At 56.8% G+C, this 17785-nt stretch overlaps 1 protein-coding gene and 1 pseudogene across 1 annotated transcript; one reads left to right on the top strand and one right to left on the bottom strand.

Moving 5' to 3' along the window:
• Nucleotides 1-904: 904 nt before the first annotated feature.
• Nucleotides 905-17181, bottom strand: XYLT2 (xylosyltransferase 2). Its single transcript, XM_067714822.1, has 11 exons — nucleotides 16987-17181; nucleotides 7668-8157; nucleotides 7212-7387; nucleotides 6710-6912; nucleotides 6201-6281; nucleotides 5786-6002; nucleotides 5525-5701; nucleotides 4991-5253; nucleotides 4508-4703; nucleotides 3613-3946; nucleotides 905-2085 (listed from the first exon to the last, which is right to left on the bottom strand). Exons 1-11 carry the CDS (start codon nucleotides 17119-17121, stop codon nucleotides 1763-1765), a joined length of 2595 nt encoding a protein of 864 aa, XP_067570923.1. The 5' UTR covers nucleotides 17122-17181; the 3' UTR covers nucleotides 905-1762.
• LOC137211997 (protein SET-like) lies at nucleotides 12085-12908 on the top strand (annotated as a pseudogene).
• Nucleotides 17182-17785: the final 604 nt, after the last annotated feature.

Genomic DNA, 17785 nt, shown 5'->3' on the forward strand with positions numbered 1-17785 from the left:
TTCCTGGTGTGCTAAAGGAAAATAATAAAATTGCCTGCCTCAAAGGGCTGTGAGGATGAAATGAGATACTCCACGCAAGGTCAGCACAGGGGCTGGACAAACCGAAACGCCAACGCTGCCACTGGTGGTCAGGGGTGCCCTCTCCTGGCAACTTGAAAAACTTGACACGTGGCAGCCTGGGCTGGATCTGATCCCTTTGTTTCCCAAGCTGAGCTGACCGGGTCAGCGTGACTGGCTGATAGGGTGATTTTAAAGGTCTAAGAAGCCTTCACCTTTGCTCCCACACTAAGTAAGGTGTGAAGGACTGATACTGAGCCATGGCTGACATTGGCGGAAAAGTGGGAGGGGAGAAAGGGCTTGAGAAATGGAGGGAGGCTGGACAAACCTCTCCAACATGGCCCTCCCAGGCCCTAAGGCAGCGGCTAGGAACCCATGCCACCACTGCTCCTGTTCGTAAATGGGGCAATGGTAACTACCAGGCCCTGGCTGGGACTGCTTCCGTTCTTGGGGCTGCCCCGTAACTCAGAACTGGGCAGGAAACAGCGAGGGCTTCTGGGATGGGCCCTGGTGACTCCAAAGACGGAGACGCAAGCCTCTGCCTTGGCCTGGCAGCAAGGGAGGAAGTGCCGTGTCAGGACTCTGAAGAACTGTCTCCTGCTGGCCCACTGGGTGACAATGAGGAAGTCTCTGAGCCTCTCTGGGCCTGTTTACCCCTCAGAAAAAGAGGGATCTGGATTAGATGGGTTCTTGTGTCCCTTCTAGCTCTTTGATGGATTCTAAACTGTTCCCACTCGGGGGAATGAGACCTCCGCCTTCTGCCAAAGTACCAGCCAAGACTTTTCGGAGAAGAGGGCCCAACAGTGATGGCTGTCTGACACCCAGCAGGAAAAACACAGAGGCTCAGTTGAGAGAGATAGAGATATATTTCTTCTGTTGCATATTTCAGACTTCACACTGAGCTTCAGGCACAATGCTACTCCAGGTTCTTCTGAGAGCCCTGGCAGAGTCTTCTTCCCATGCTGCTCATGAGGGCTCGCCCCAGGCCCTGCTTGCAGTTCTGGGTACCTGGGAGACTCCGCAATGGTCTCAGTAGGCCCTGGTGCCCTGCTTTCCCATCAAGGGGCAGGGGATGCTGGAAAGCCCTAGAGCCAACCCCACCGCCTCTTCTATGGTCCCCTGGCTATAAGAGGAGAGGCTGACCCATTAGATTCCAGCTCTGCGGTGCTCCCCTAAATCACCTGTTCTCCAGGCCTCAGAGCCTGGCATAGCACTTGGACCCCTGCAGAGCCTCAGCAGTTAGCAGCACAGGCCAAGGCTGGGGGATGAAGCCCTGGAGAGCGAGGCAGGCCCAGCCCCCTCCAGAGCAGCAGCAGATGGGCTCGTCAGGCCCCTGCTCCCCAGAGCCATGGCCCACTTCCTGGGGCTGCTCTGAGCCCTATTGCACATCTTTTGTTTCCAGTTCATCCCCCCACTACCCATTTTTCTTAAAAAAAAAAAAAAAAAAAATTAGAGGGGAAGGTGAGGAAGAGTGGGCTGTGGAAGCTGAAGCCCTTCACCCCATGTGCCTGCGAACATCCTGGTCCCCAGCAGAGCCATTTGCGGTGGTAAATACTAAGCCCACCTTCCCTGCCGTCTACAGTTCTTGATGGCTGACACGGGTCTATTGCCTGGGCCTCTGGTTCTTGCATATGAAGGGGACATCCCTCCATCGTCTGTAAGGTGCAATTCCCCGGGTCCTCCGGAGGCGCTGGCTGGGACCCTGCTACCTGAGTCGTCCATCTGGTTTGACAGGCCCCAGCTCTGATTTGGGGTCGGGGAACAGAGAGCTCCAGCTGGTCAGTCTGCAGAGCTCCAGGGAGGAACAGGTAGAGGGGCCCATGGCACACAGTCCGGCCACAGACCAGAAGCCACCTAGTTCCCCATCTGTCCAGGCCTCCAGCGCAGGGCCCGTGAGCTCCGCATGCAGCCGGGCAGCCTCCTCTGCGGGCTCTGGCTGAGGCAGGTTCAGAATGCCGCTGAGTCCCTGGAAACTCTGCTCCATATACTCGTTGTGGGGTGGCCCAGCGTGCAGCCAGCTGGCATCATCTGGGGGCACAGAGCAGGAGTAAGCATGCCCCGCCCAAATGATTCCATGAAGGCCAGACCCTGGGAGTCAGGTCTGGGCACCCCAGTTCCTGCTGCAACTCAGTGGTAGAGCTGCATCTTGCTGAGTGACTTTGGGCTAATCCACAGAATTTTCTGTGCCTGTAAAACTTAGTTTTACAAAATCAAGACAGTAATCCCTGAATTCCTGACTTGAGGGTTAAATAAAACAGTGGGTTCAAGGCACCTTAGAAAGTAAGGTTACTTTCTGGTAATGGTCTGGTTTGTGTCACCCATGCCCCTTCTCAACCACCTCTAGTGGTTCCCAGAGCCCTCAGAAGCCTAGTACTCAGGCCCTCCAGCCGTGGCGCCCTGCTTACTTTGCCAGCCTTCCTTCCCACCACCCCCTGGCATCCTACTCCCCTCCACCCTCTGTTCCCCTCACGCACCAGACACCTGCTAACTTTGTCCCCTCAGTTTAGAATACCCTTCTCTGTCTATAAAAATCCAGCTCCTTCAAGGCTCAGCTCCAGTGCCCTCCTGCTGTCAAGCTTGCCTCCCCCGCCCCGTCTCCTCCATCAGGCTATGAGTCCTAGGAGAGCAGGCCACAGCTTGCCTGTTCTGAACCGCCTCAGCCGCTGCCCCACCCCAGCACCCCGTCCTCCTCTGGGTTACCTCTGCTCTGACCCACCTTCTCTGTGATAGGATATGGCTGGAAGAAGGAAACATCTACCTACTTATTGAGCGCCTAGTATATACCAGCCACTTTTACCCACATACTCATTCCTAATATCTCCCAGGGGGCAGTTACTTGTATTAGGGCCCCCTTGCAGGAAGCTGCAGCCTATGCCTGTGTTCGGAGTCTGCTCTCTTATCCTTAGCCAAGTGGGTGGAGGGCCATGTGACCCTGCCCACCTGGCTACCAATGGACTGGGAGGATGGCCATTCAGATTTGCTGTCCTAAGAATGTGGAACTTGTAGACCAAGAGGCCCTGGTCAGTCTCTGTTGCACTGAGAGGCCATGTATCAATATACTGAGAAACCAGAGCCTGAGGCTGATACACAGAGCACAGGATGAGGGACAAGGTGGCCCCAGAGAGACAGAAAGCACCTCTAGGTCCCAGTGGGACCTGAGTCATTTCCTAGGTTCCGTGGGGGAGAGCTCTGCATTTTTCCAATAATTTCCCCTTTTTCACTGGAGCTAGTTTGAGTGGATCTGTGTTCCATGCACCCAGGAGGTGTCTAACAGTTGTATTACTCTCACTTTACATGTAATAAGACTGAGGCTCAGGAAGGCCAAGTAATTTGCCAAGGATAAAAGCCCAATTAAAGTGTCAGAGCTGTGTTCTAGAGCCAAGTCGGCCTCCGAAGCACCACACCATAGTGCAAGGCCCTGGGATGCTTACGGATGAATGATCAAGGCCACACATGTCCCCTTCCCCTACTCGATGGTCAGCTTCTTGGGGTCACCTGTCTGGCAAATTCTATTCGGCCTGGCTCCTGGGCATCATTTGGGAACTAGATCCTTACCTTTCCTGAGAGGTAGTTTGCGGTTGAAGGTCAAGGGCAGCACGAGGAAGCGGGTCTCACCCAGGGGTTCCCAGAACTGAAGCAGTCGAACAGTCCAGGCCCCTGGCCGCAGGGGCCGGCTCAGTGGGGGCTTGTACTGCGTGACCTCGGTTTCCGCGTCTACCACGATGTCGTAAGATGTAGCCACCACGTAGGTGGGATCGATCCACACCACAGTGGCTGTGAGGTTGGGGCCTCGGGCCCAGCGCTGCATGGCCACAGGCTCGTCCAGCGGCCCCAGCAACCCCCCAAAATTCCGGAAAAGACGCTCTTTGGGGTCCCACTCGGTGCCAACCTGTAGGAAAGGAGGCAGCTGGGCAGGAGCCGGGGTAAAGTCCTCTCTACCTGCTGCTACCTCTAACTCCTGTGTGACCTCAGGCCAGTCACTGTCTCTTTCTGGTCCTGTTTCCCTATCTGCAAAACGATGGGCTCAGACTAGGATTTCTTTACTAAGCTCTGAGATTCATTCTAGGCTCCTGTTCTGACCTGCTCTGAAGTTTTGGGGGCAGTAAGACAGAGATGAGGTTCGAAGCCCTGCCCAGAGACCACCCCCACGCTAAGGAGCCCCTCAAAAGCCTAATCTTCTGGCCCGACTGGAATGTCCAAGTCCCTTTAGCAGAAAATCCCTGGAGTTTAGAAGACTGGGCTTGCATTGTAGTGGAACCAAAGCCCCTCCCTGCTGACTGCATGTCCTCTGTGCATCCCAAGGCTGCCATCACTGGGAAAGAAGACCCGTGAATCCATTTCTGAAAGGCCTAACCCAGTCCTTAGCCCTCCCTTAGTGTCTGTCCCTCTCTCCCCACTACCCCGAGTCTTGCTGGGGGACAGGAGAAGGCAAGGGGAGGACCTGTCCCACCTCCAAACTCTGGAGCCGGCTGGCCTGGTCACTGCGCCCCAACAGCTTCAGCGACCCCTGGGGCATCAGCCACATCTCAAGCGTCTCTGCCGGCCCCTGGGCTGAGGGCTGCACCGCCTGCGTCACCAAGTAGCCCTGGAAATGGTCGTCATAGAAATACAGGTGCACGCTGGACGGCAAGCCCCTGGGCTCAAACCTAAGAAGGTTCCAGCAGGGAGAAAGGGAGATGCCATCAGCACACCTGGCTTGGCCTGGAGTCCCAGGGAGGGGGCTCTGGGGTGTCCCATCCCCAGGTGCTTTCTTCGCCCCAGATCTCATACCCACAGATCCTATGTGCCTGGCTTTTGCCCCCTTTGTTTTGTTTGCGTTTTTCCCTGCTTCAGACTGGGGGCTCCCTGGCGGCAGGGGCTGTCTCTTTCTGATTGGCCTCCTCGTAGGGCACTACACACCGGGGGTCTGCAAAATGTCAGAAGGAGGTCTCACCTGCAGAGTGGGTTGGCCAGTGGGGACGCAGCGGTGGCGGCGTGGCGCAGGCTGAGGCGGGCGAAAGCGGTGTAAGCAGTGAGCATGACATCACTGAGCCCACTGGGGCCATCGGCCACGTCATAGGTGCTCTCCCAGTAGGCCTTGAGGGCTGGAGTGCCGGGGGGGTAGCTGCCATATAGGTGGAAGTCCAGGATTTCCAATACCTCCTGGTTCACAGTCGACTCAAACTTCCGGGCGAAGAAGGTGGGTCTGGAGACTTGCTGGAGCGAGAGAGGCAAGGAGGGTGAAGGGGTCTGGAGGTCCCAGAGAGCACAGCAGGGGAGCCGCCCTTCCCGGCACTGCCTGGAGATCAGCCTCCCAGGGCCTTTCCTGCTGCCAGTGTAGCCCCCGACCCCTGAGGGCTGCTCCCAGGGAGGGGCCCCCAGATTCTCTGGTTGGACCACCGTGGATCATTTCTGACGGGAAAGCACCTGGCGAAAGCTGGGGTGAGGCCCTATCAAGGGGCAGAGCTTGGGGGTCACAGGGCAGCACCTGCAGCCGTAGGAAGTCCTGCGGCTGGAAGTCGTTGGGGGAGCAGCCGCACCAGTCCACGATGTGCTTGTACTGACACTTGCAGCCCAGCTTGCGGTTCCAGTTGGTGACCCGCAGGTTGTTGTCCACGAGGCTCTCGCAAGCTGGGCTGTTCTCCAGCACCGTGTGGAAGAAGGACTGCGGGTGACAAGGCAGGGTGGAGGGTGAGCCGGGGCACCCACCGTGCGCCCTCCTGGCCTGGGTGCGGGCCCGGTCACCCACCTCGGCTGGGAGCAGCGTGTACGTGTAGAACTGACGTAGCTGGGCCACAAGCGGGTCGTCTGTGTACACCACATACTCCACGAAGCTGCGCGTTAGCACGAACCAGTCAGAGCCGCCATCCACCACGATGCCCGCTGGGATCTGCCGCTCGCCCAGACGCCACATGTGCGAATCGCACTCATGGAAGAGCCGGTCCAGGCCCTGTTTCTTGATGAACCTGTGGGAGGCAGATGGGCCCGTGGCTGAGGGTTTTGCAGGGTGGGATCCAGGCTCTCATCCTTCCAGGAACTAGCGCTCCTTAATCTGTGATTGGTTTGGAGGTTTTGCAACCCAAGGCTGGGGCCACAGAGCCCCCCTGTGTGGGAGGGCTTGTGGCAAGACCCCAGGACCAGGGCCTCCTCCCCCGGCCCCTCACCTGGAGTTGTCCCGGCCATGCGACTTGAGGAAATTCTTGTCCCGGTTCTTGGACAGGAAAGCTACCAGCTCCTCGTTGGTCCTGGAGAGGAAATGGGATGTGGGGAGCGTGTGTGAGAGTGACTGACTTTACTCCTTGGCCCCTTCCTTTCTCACTGAGAGTCGTCCTGACCAAGTCACCTACTCCAGGTTGATGCTCTGGGGTGGTGGGCATCTGAGGCCCCTGAGGAAGACCACCCCATTCTTCTTCCACCCCTTGCTGTCTGACCCATGACCCCCAGTACAGACCTCTGGGTCCTCCTCCTCCCCACCTCTTGTCACTCTCAAACCTCACATCATCTTTCACCAGCTCCTCCTCTAAAACATTGCTAGGGCCAAGGGGCCACGTCTGAGCTATGCAGATCCCAGAATGAGGCTTGGGGGAGGGAAGGAGTCCATCAGGACCCTTGAACCCCGAATGCCTCGACGTGCCCCCCTCCCATCTGCAGGGCTCATAGCACCACCCCACACCTGGTCGGGTAGTCAGTGGCACTGAGGTTGATGAAGAAGTCCCAGGCCCAGTCGGGCACCTCCAGCAGGTCCTGCATGCTCCGCAGATACATCCTCAGCAGGCTGGCTCCGCCCCAGATGGTGACCATGCGCCAGGGCGTCACCCGCACGTTATCGTACTGCCGGGCCAGCTCTACCACCTCTCGGTGCAGGTAGTTGGAGCGCTGTGGGAAGTGGGGAGGTGGCGGTGGAAACTCAGCAGTGGAAGATGGATCCCCAGCATTACAACCTTCCCACTCCGCCCCACCCCAGAGCAGAGTACAAGTGTCACAGAATGGAGAGAGCACAGGCCAGGGCTCCAGCTCTGAAGCCGCCATGTCACCTGGTGCTGGCTGCTCCCCCATTCCCTGTTCCCCTATCTCTGGGCCACCCGAGCAGGTCAGAGACACTGTCTGTCTATGACCTGCTGAGTCTCTGCTCTACTTACGCAGATGCCCTTGGTCTCCCCGGCCACAGTACGTACCTTGTCCACGTGGATGTAGAAGAAGTGCTGCTCGTGGTAGACAGCCTTGAGGAGACGCTTCAGCTGGCGGATGGCGCGGCCGTGGACCACCAGCATGTAGGCGATTCGTACTGGGGGGCCATCCACAGGCTGCTGGGCCCGAACGTCGTCCCACTGGATGCCGGGGCTCATCTTCCCTGAGAGTAGAGAACAGGGGCATCGGTGAGGTCTGGCCCCAGGTCACAGGGTGGAGACAAGACGGGAAGAGGGGGCTGCCTGCCTTCCAAAGGAGGAGCCCTGCACTTAGAGCCCACTGCTCCTAGGCCCCAGCTCCACCTCTGCCACTTAGTACACTCGTCACCCAACCTGGGCAGCAAGGCGAGCCCCTCTGAGCTTTCCTCCCTGAGAAATGGAGGTGAGGATCCCTGCCATGCCCCCTCCCGGGCTGCCACCTCTCTGCCCATGCCAGTCTCTTACCAGCCCGCTGGCAGTGCCGGGGCACAGCCTTGGGCATGAGGCTCCCGGCCTGGTGCAGGCACACCACGTTGGCGATCTCCTGCTGGCACTGCTTGGAGCTGGCCCGGGCCAGTGCAGACAGAGCATCCTTGCCCACGATCTCGCACTTGGGTGTGAAGCTGTTGTCTGTGGGCTGGGGGGCGCCCTCCACACTCCCTGTGTCTCCGTGTGGGAAGCCAGCCGCCCCAGCCAGTGCCTCCCCGGCCGCTGCCCCACTCAGGTTCTGGCGGCCTGGGGCCTCTGGGGGCGGGGTGGGGGGGATCCGCCGGCTGGTTCTGTGCCGGCTGGTTACTGCCCGTACCACCTTGGCCACGGGCACGCCGGGGCTCTCAGCACGGCCCCGCCAGCGCCCATGCTTTCTGCCCACGCCGCCCCGCCGCCCAGCTGAACTGTCTGTGTCCTTGGAGCCCTCACCGGGGTCTAGCGGCCGTGGCTTCTTCTGCCTTCCTTTCTGTAAAAGATAGGCGGACACAAGTCACTGGGACAGTCACTCTCCTCCAGCTCCTTCAGCTTCCTGCTGGGCCTCAGGCCTGGAAGCCCCTGCCACCCTTGATCTAGGAAAGTACTGCTTGCCTGAGGGCTCTGCACAAAGAGCACTTCTGCTGGGAGGCCTCCCTGACCAGCCAGCGGAGGAAACGTCGTCCTCCCCGAAGGCACCGTCGCACCCACATCCCCACGATCACACAGATCACAGGGCACTGAATCTCTTTTGTGCTTTGGATTCAGATACCACTTTCTTTTTCAGCAACTATGAAAACGAATATCCACATATATCATAAGAGAAACATGCAAAGACCCTGCAGACAAGAGTGTCCACCTAGCACTCCCACCCGGGCCAGGCTGGGAAGAGACGGTGCTCTTCAGAAGGAAAGCATTCTACTGACGACAGTATTTCCGCGTGGGAGTGCCGAGGCCACAACAGAGCAAAGGGGTCTTGCTGGTGGGGAGGACAGAGGTGAAATCTGAGACCCCGTTACTGGTCAGGTTCTCTGGAAAGCAGAGACCAAGAGAGAGTCAGAGTGCAAGGGGTTCACTGGGGGGTGGGGGGGTCACACTCTGGAAGATGAGGAAGCAGGAGCAGGAGGCAGCAGGGAAAGCCTTCAGATAGCCAAGCCGGCCTGACACCTGTGCAAAGAGGGGGAAGGAAGAGCTTCAGACGACAGCTCGGCTTGGAGAGGGCCTCGACCACCTAGTGGGAAGCTCCAGGGCAAAGACAGCCTAGAGATGGGAGCCGCGGTACCACTGCTGGGGGTGGCCCAGGAGGTGCCTGGCCACGGCTGGATGGCTGAGACAGAGCCTGAGGCACCTGCAGCTGCAGGCTGGCAACTCACTGCTCCTTGTGGCAGGGGATCTCGAAGGGAAAGCGGAATGCTGCGCCTCAATATCTCCAGCCCTGCTTCCTGGCTCCTACAGCCTCTTCTCAAACCCAGGCACACTCGAAATTGTGTATACCCACCCTCTTCCCAGCTCTCCCTGTCCCCCTTTTGTGACGCCCCCCCGCCACTTCCCTGCCTGACCAAATCCCACCCATCCTTCAAGATCCAGCCCTGAGTCTCCTTGTGTGAAGCCATCCCGTTTGCCCCAGGGTGGGACGTTCTTCTACCCAACCAACCCCTTGGGGAGAGGCTGTCATTTCAGCCCCATTACCCCAGTGCCCGGCGGAGTAGCTGGCACACAGGATGTCTGGTTGGTGTCAGGTGGATGAAACACGGAAAGGACGGAGGAGTGAAGGGCACTGTGTGACTGCTCTGAAGTCATCAGAGCTCCCTGGCCGGCTCTGCCACTCCCCCACTGTTACCTACCTTCTCTGAGCAGGTTCCCTCAGCTTTAACATACAGGAGGGAAGTGTGAGTGTCCAATGAGCCAGAGCATGAAACAGTGCAGCTAGAGAGGTGGCGCCACCAGCTGTCCCCTTCCTCCCTCAACACTCTCTGTGCAAGTCCTCTTCTGGCCTGGCCTTCCAGCAGCACGACTCACTGGACCACAGCCTCTGAAGCACCCCCCTCCCTCCGCTTCCAGGATGCCCTCCTGGTGTTTCCCTGGTGTGGCCTCCGTGGGCACTCCTTATCAGTCTTCTTGGCCGACCCTTCCTTATCTCCCAAGGCCACCCTGGGGCCTTGCCTTGTCCTAGGTCCCCAGGTGACCTCATTCAGTCTCCTAACTCCATCCACTCCCACATTTCTCTCTCTGGGCTGGAGCGCTCCCTTGAACCTTCAAATGTCTAACTGTCGGCCTCCTTGATGCCTCCCTTGGGAGCTCGATAGACCTGTCAACCCACAAACCCAAAAGCGAACTTCTTATCTTCCCCCAGTAGGCTCCTTCTTCAGTCTTCCCCATATCAGTTAATGACCTCTCCATCCTTCAAGTCTCTCAGGCCCAAAACTTAGGGGCGTCACTTCGCCTCTTGTTTCCCTCACACTCCATCATCAGTACCTCCTGTTGGGGCTCCCTTCAAAGTACATCCAGAATTGGACCGCTTCTCACTGCCTCCATCGTTACCACCCCTGCCCGGAAGCCCCCTGCTCTTACTCTGGCCTCCTATAGTCCACTCTCATCACAGCAGCCAGTGTTTCCTTTAAAACAGGTCCCAGGTCCCCACTCCTCTGCTTGAAACCACCCATGGTTCCCCCTCTGAGGACAAAGCCCGTGAACCTACAAAGGCTACGCGAGCTGTGTCTGGCTCCCTCACCTCTGCTCCACCCTTCCTGACCTCACCCACCACCCTCTCATGCTCACTCTCCGGCCTTGATGGCTTTCTCAGCGTCCGTCCAGCCCACCTGGATTCACTGTCCCCTGTGCCTGGAATGCTCTCCCCTAGATGTCCCCACAGCCCCTGCCTCCAATTCCTTGCTCAGGTGGCATCTTCTCAGGAAGGCCACCCTGTCCACTGTATTTAAAACTCCAGCTCTCCCTCAGCCTCCACTTTGTTTCTCCCATGGCACTTATTACCTTCTCTCATCCTATAATGTATTTACATGTATAAATGTATATTGTGTTATTCTGTGTCTCTCCCCTTACAAGAATGTAATGTCCATGAGGACAAAGCTGTTTGTTGTTTTGTTCAGTGATGTATTCCTAGAGCCCAGAAGAATGTCTGGCAATGGGAGACACAAGATATATATATATATATGTATATTTTCTTTTTAAAAAGTTTTTGGCCGTGCCGTGCAGCTTGTGGGATCCTAGCTCCCCTACCAGGGATCAAACCCGTGCCCTCAGCAGTGGAAGTGCAGAGTCCTAACCACTGGACCACCAGGGAATTCCCTCAATAAATATTTGTTGAATGAATGAATTTATGAATGAGTGAATGAATGAAAAGCTCTTGGCATAGGCTCAGCATTCAGTAAATGCTGTCATCCTTACTATTATTATTAATGGAAGGAGAATAGGAAAGAGACAAAAGTGAAGTTAGGAGAGAAGCAAAGGCCTTCAGATACTTTGGACCATCGGTTTGAGTTTTCCCTGTCCCTCCCCTCCCTAGGACCTCCCTCTCCTCCTCTGTCAGAGCACGGCAACTGCCTTAGGGCCAGGGCCCCACCCCTCCCCTGGCACCCCAACCAGCCCTCTTGGGAGGTGCCCAGTGAGAGCCAGGGGTGTCTATCTCCATCTGAGAAGAGATATCTGCAAAGGGGAGGGCAGGTGGGGGGGAGGCAGCAGATCCCAATCTGTTACCCACATTGGGGAGGGCACACTGGACTGGAAAGCCCTCAGGAAAGGTGGCTGCAGCCCCACTGAACTGAGCATACATCAACCTGGTGATGTCGGACCTGGCCACACAGTGGTCAGAGGAAGACATTCTCAAGCTTAGGTGGGTGGAGATGGCAGAGGAGCTGTGGGCTCTCAAGACGGAAGTCAGTATCAGCGAGTGAGGACGCTGGTCAGGGCGGCAGGGCACAGGGCCAGGCTCGCTGTGGTGGGGGATAGGATGTGGGAGGAGACGGGCATGTTGGCGCCCTGCACTGCAGCAGGGAGCTGGCTGACCCTGAGAAGAACAATCCCAGAGGGGGCTGGGAGACCAGAAGGCCGCAGTGAGAACTGGGAGGGGGGCTCCTGGTGGGCAGCCAGCCCCCACCACATATAAACACCCCAAGAATGTCTATATGTGCAGCAGCAGGGCCCATATTTGTGCCCCTAGAGGAGCTGCCCCCGGTCGCCCCTGAGGTCAGAGTCCCCTCTAATTACTGAGGATGGGGACTGGCCCTGAGACACCTGCCTGGAGGCAGTCTGGCCTCCGAGGCCCCCTCTCCCCACTGAGGAGGAATTCAAAGTCCTCTGACATTTCTTGACTCTGCAGCTTCTCCTTGGAATCCTTCTCTGGGCCATGGAGACAGAGAATACAGCAATGCTTATCCCACACCCCACCACCTTGGACTTCTCAGAGCGTTTAACGTAAGTGGTGAGGGACGGAGCAGCGAGCTGGAGCGCGGAGCATGAGTGAGGGATCAGGCCGCCCGCCGCCGCCTCCCCTCCAAAAAGAACAGCAAGAAGCAACTGGACATATTGATGAAGTACAAAATGAAATAGACAGACTTAACGAACAAGCCAGTGAGGAGATTTTGAACATAGAACAGAAATATAACAAACTCCGCCAACCATTTTTTCAGAAGAGGTCGGAATTGATCGCCAAAATCCCAAATTTGGGGGTAACAACATTTGTCAACCACCCACAAGTGTCTGCACTGCTCCGGGAGGAGGATGAAGAGGCGCTGCATTATTTGACGAGAGTCGAAGTGACAGAATTTGAAGATATTAAATCAGGTTACAGAATAGATTTTTATTTTGATGAAAACCCTTACTTTGAAAATAAAGTTCTCTCCAAAGAATTTCATCTGAACGAGAGTGGTGATCCATCTTCAAAGTCCACTGAAATCAAATGGAAATCCGGAAAGGTGCAGATGAGTTAGGAGAGCTCATCAAAGATGATACTTGGCCAAATCCATTACAGTACTACTTGGTTCCGGACACGGATGACGAGGAAGGGGAAGGAGATGATGATGATGAAGAGGAAGAAGGATTGGAAGATATTGATGAAGAAGGGGATGAGGATGAAGGAGAAGAAGATGCAGATGATGATGAGGGGGAGGAAGGAGAGGAAGATGAAGGAGAAGATGACTAATGGAACACTGGTGGATTCCAACCTTCCTTTTTTAATTTTCTCCAGTCCCTGGGAGCAAGATGCAGTCTTTTTTTTTTTTTTTTTTTTCCTCCTTCTCCTCTTGTGTTCAGTTGCCCTGTTTTTGAGGTCTCTTTTCTCTTTTATACCATGGCTCACAACTTATTTTGGGGGGAAATACCTTGAGCAGAATTCAGTGGGAAAAGAATCTCTACCCCTTTCTGTTCCAAATTCATTTTTATCCCTTCCTGTCTCAACAAAAACTTTATGGAATCAACACCACCATGCTCTGTGGGAAAAAAGAAAAACCTTCTGCTGCCTTAGCTCTGCTGGAAGCTGGAGGGGGCTAGGCCCCTGTGTCGTAGTGCATAGAATTCTAGCTTTTTTCCTCCTTTCTCTGTATATTGGGCTCAGAGATTACACTGTGTCTCTATGTGATATGGACAGTTAGCATTTACCAACATGTATCTGTCTACTTTCTCTTGTTTAAAAAAAGGAAAAAAAAACTTTAAAAAATGGGGTTATAGAAGGTCAGCAAAGGGTGGGTTTGAGATGTGCGGGTGGGTTAAGTGGGCATTTTGACAACATGGCTTCTCCTTTGGCATGTTTAATTGTGATGTTTAACGGACATCCTTGCAGTTTAAGATGACACTTTTAAAATAAAATTCTCTCCTAATGATGACTTGAGCCCTGACACTGGATGGGAGAATCAGCAGAACCTGTAGGATGTTATTTGCAATTGACATTCTCTATTGTAATTTTGTTCCTGTTTATTTATTTATTTATTTTTGGTACGCGGGCCTCTCCACCGCCGCGGCCTCTCCCGTCGCGGAGCACAGGCTCCGGACGCGCAGGCTCAGCGGCCATGGCTCACGGGCCCAGCCGCTCCGCGGCATGCGGGATCCTCCCGGACCGGGGCACGAACCCGTGTCCCCCGCATCGGCAGGCGGACCCCCAACCACTGTGCCACCAGGGAAGCCCTGTTCCTGTTTATTTTTAAATTTTTCTTTTTGTTTCACTGGGAAGGAAAGATGATGCTCGGTTTTAAACGTTAAAAGTGTACAGGTTGCGGGCTTCCCTGGTGGCGCAGTGGTTGAGAATCCGCCTGCCAATGCAGGGGACACGGGTTTGAGCCCTGGTTTGGCAAGATCCCACATGCCGCGGAGCAACCGGGCCCGTGAGCCACAGCTACTGAGCCTGCGCGTCTGGAGCCTGTGCTCTGCAACAAGAGAGGCCGCGATAGTGAGAGGCCCGCACACCACCATGAAGAGTGGCCCCCGCTTGCCGCAACTAGAGAAAGCCCTCACACAGAAACGAAGACCCAACACAGCCAAAAATAAATTTAAAAATAAAAAAAATAAAAAATAAAAATAAAAAGTGGGGCTTCCCTGGTGGCGCAGTGGTTGAGAGTCTGCCTGCCGATGCAGGGGACACGGGTTCGTGCCCCAGTCCGGGAAGATCCCACATGCCGCGGAGTGGCTAGGCCCATGAGCCATGGCCGCTGAGCCTGCGTGTCCGGAGCCTGTGCTCCGCAAAGGGAGAGGCCACAACAGTGAGAGGCCTGCGTACCACAAAAAAAAAAAAAAAAAAAAAAGTGTACAAGTTGCTTTGTTACAATAAAACTAAATGTGTACATAAAGTAAGCAGTGAGACAATGTTTGTAAAAGCTTTGAAAACCATAAAATGGCTCTTTGGATGTTAATGGCCATCTCTGGTCTCCAGTCTAGCCCTCACGGATGGGCAGAGTGTGCCTCTTAAACGCACCTCTCTCCCATCGCTGCTTAGACCCCTTTAGTTTAGAGCCACTTAGAATAAAACCCCAGCCCCTCACTGCGGTCTCTAGGATGTGCCCTGGACTAACTCTTGAACCTTCTTCCCGGTATCACACCACACCCTCCTTTCCATTCCTTGAAGCCATCCAGCTAAGCCCATTCTCCTCAGGGCCTTCTTCCTGAACTCTGCCTACCTCTTCCCCAGGCTGACTGGGTCTTTCAACTCACAGGCCAATTCCTGCAGAAGCCTTCCCCAACCACCTATCTAAACCAGCCCTCTTGTTATTGTTTCCTTTTCACTGTCAGTCTCTCCCGGTCTGCCCACGGAGGGCTGAGACCTCGTCTGTTACATTTATTTCTGTATCCCCAGTATTAGCACAGTGCCTGGTATGAAGGAGGACTTAATAAATATTTGTTGAATGACTGACTGACTGAATGAATCCCTGTTATCACTGTGCAGTACTGAAATAATAATAAGAGTTATTTACTGATGATTTAGCATGGGCCAGCAACTCCTGCAAATACTTCACAGGTATCACCCAACGAGACAGATGCTATTATTGTCCCCATCCTTGGGGCGCGGATACTGATGAGGATGCAAAAGAGGTTAGGCGATTTGCCAGGGGTCACACCACTTACCGGTAGCAGTGCTGGAATAGGACACAGGATGATGAAGTGGCATGGTCCAACTGAGGTGGCTGCTGAAGGGGCCCAAGCCCCAAGGGCTGCTTGGACTACACAGCCTATAGGTCATCAAGGATCTTTTCCCCATTCTAGTGCAGGGATTCCCCTATCAGGTTCTGCTAGGAAGCTGGAGGAGGGGTGGGGAGGCAGGATCCCAAACACTCTACTGCACCAGTTCTCCACCCCAGGCTGGAGGTAGGGCAGCAAGGGCCTTGAGGCCTGGACAATCTCTCATCCCATCCAGAGATCTGTCTCTGGGAAGCCTCTGATGCTTTGCCATGCCCCTCGCCAGAGTGCTCACTGGCCTCCGCTCACATATTCCAGGGTCAGAGGGTCCCTAACTCCCTGGCAGCCCTTTCCATCTTAGAATGTCTCATCTGCCCAAAAAATCTTCATACACTCTCTTCCCCTTCCTGCTACTTACTGGACCACAAAGAACAAGCTCACGCCCTTCGGATGTCACAGAGCCAGCCTCCTCCAACCCCAACCTCAGCTCCTTTTGGAGTCATGGTTTTATGTGACTCTGTCCCAGCTCCCTTCACCATCCTAGTCTCTTGGTTCTCCCCAAAACAGGCGAAAGCAGCAATTCTCCCAGCCTCCACACCAGGCCTTCCAGATGCCCACATGCAGGAAGGGGAAGAGGACATCAGGCCTCCCTTGGCCTTCACCCTGCCAGGTGGAGAGGCCCAAGAGGACGGAGCAAGCAGAGTGTCTGACTCAGAGCCCTAGAGGCTCAAGAAGCAAGGGGTGGGGGCAGGGAAGCCCTGTCATCTGGCCCACAGCTTAGGGCCAGGGTTTGGCCTATCCTCGCCAACCTTCCACGATGGTCTCAGACACCACTGGACCCTCCTGACCACACTGGGGAAGGCATGTCTGGGCCTCCAGCTGAAACCACATCAGCCATGAGTGAGTGAGACCCTCAGAGCAAGGACCTGGGGATTAAGCAGGGTTTGCCCCTGCTCCAGGGCCTGGGGTTCTGCTAAACCAGCTGCTGCTGTCCCCATTCCCTTAGAGTCAGAGGGGGCGAGTCCCCGATTCCCTAATGTCCTGGGGCCCCCTCAGCAGCTCAATTCCCCCGCCATCCTCTCCTGAAGACCCATGCAGGTTCTTCAGACCCTCGGCTGAGGAAGCCACGTCTCAGGGACACTCCAGTTCTCTCCCTCGGGGTCACTCTCCCTCTCCTCAGTTGCCACACTGAGTTCCACCCCCAGGCTCCACTTCTTCACTGGCTACTGCCCCTGAGGGGCGGCTGGGCGCGGTTGCTCGGGGTCCCCCGGCCCCAGTCCTCCGCCCACGGCGCGCACACTCCCGCCCCCTCCCAACTTCAGAAAGTTTGGCCTGGGGTTCCCCACCTCCGAGCAGGCTCGGGCCCAGCCCCGCCTCCCGGCCCCGCTTCCCCCGCACCCGCGCCTGACCTTCACTGCTCGCCGGGGTGCAGACCACCCCACCACGACCCCCTCCTCCCGCCCCGCGCCCCTGCCGGCCCGCGGCCCGGTCCTCCGGGTCACGCACAGCCCCCGCGAGTAGGCCCCCGGGCCCGCCTGTGAACCGGGCCACAGGGGTCCGAGGCCCCGAGCCAGGCGTCCGCCCGCGCGCGACACGCAAACGGCCAGTGCCCCACTTCCCCGGCCGGGGCCGCCCGCATCCCCGCCAGGACCCCGCGCGCCCCCGCGCCCGGCCTGCCCGCCTGCCCGCCCGGCCGTCGGAGCACCTCGCCCGGCTCGTCGTCCTCCAGGACGCTGAAGCTCCACACCACCAGGCCCTGCAGCAGCAGAATGGCCAGCGCCGTGGCAATCGCCAGCTTGTAGCGCCGCACAAGCTTCTGCACCCGCACGCTCGCCACCATCTTCCTGCCCGGGACGAGGGGCGCGCGCCCAGCCCTGCAACCCGGCCGCGGGCGCGCGCACGGGCGCGGGCAGAGACGGCTTCCCTCAAGGGAGGAGCGCCTGGCGCGCGCCGGGGCGGGGCGGGGGGCGGGGCCCGCAGGCCCGAAACGCCGCGCCCGGTGGGCCAGGGGCGGAGCCTGGGCCTACCGAGCTGTTGGTCCCCGCTGCGCAGCGCGTCGGGCGGTTTGCTGGCGCTTCGTGCCGGGTCCGCTTCCCGGGTTGTCCCTTCCCCGTCTTGGTCAGTGCCCCAGCTTCTGCGTGTGCTCACCTCCTCCTGGACGGCAAGCCTATGGAACCAGGGGGCAGAGAGGTCTGCAGCCGACCTCTCTCTGGCTCGCCGCCTGGGGTCGGGGGTGGGGGTGGGGGACTCAGCCCCGCAGAAATCAGCTGGCTCTCCGCCCTCGTGCAAGCAGAGAATGCTAGAGCTCCCAGAAACGCCGAGTTGGGAGAGATTGTCTAAGTGCCACAAGCACTGCTTAAAAACCATGGAGGCCGCAGCTACGGGGCAAAGTCTAACTCCTTTGACTGGCATCTGAGGCCCTTCACAAAGCCTTTGTTCCTCTCTCTCCACCCTCATATCCTAGGCATCCTCAGACCTCAACTAGAGCCGTGGTTACCGAACTC

Source organism: Pseudorca crassidens, chromosome 19 (genome assembly GCF_039906515.1).
Source record: "Pseudorca crassidens isolate mPseCra1 chromosome 19, mPseCra1.hap1, whole genome shotgun sequence".
Taxonomy (NCBI): domain Eukaryota; kingdom Metazoa; phylum Chordata; class Mammalia; order Artiodactyla; family Delphinidae; genus Pseudorca; species Pseudorca crassidens.

Coding starts and splice junctions, on each gene's coding strand:
- XYLT2 (XM_067714822.1), bottom strand. CDS start 17,121: ATGGTGGCGAGCGTGCGGGTGCAGAAGCTTGTGCGGCGCTACAAGCTG. Junction 6,282..6,709: donor GCCACTGACTACCCGACCAG/GTGTGGGGTGGT, acceptor TTTCCTCTCCAG/GACCAACGAGGAGCTGGTAG. Junction 3,947..4,507: donor GCCGGCTCCAGAGTTTGGAG/GTGGGACAGGTC, acceptor CCTTTCCTACAG/GTTGGCACCGAGTGGGACCC.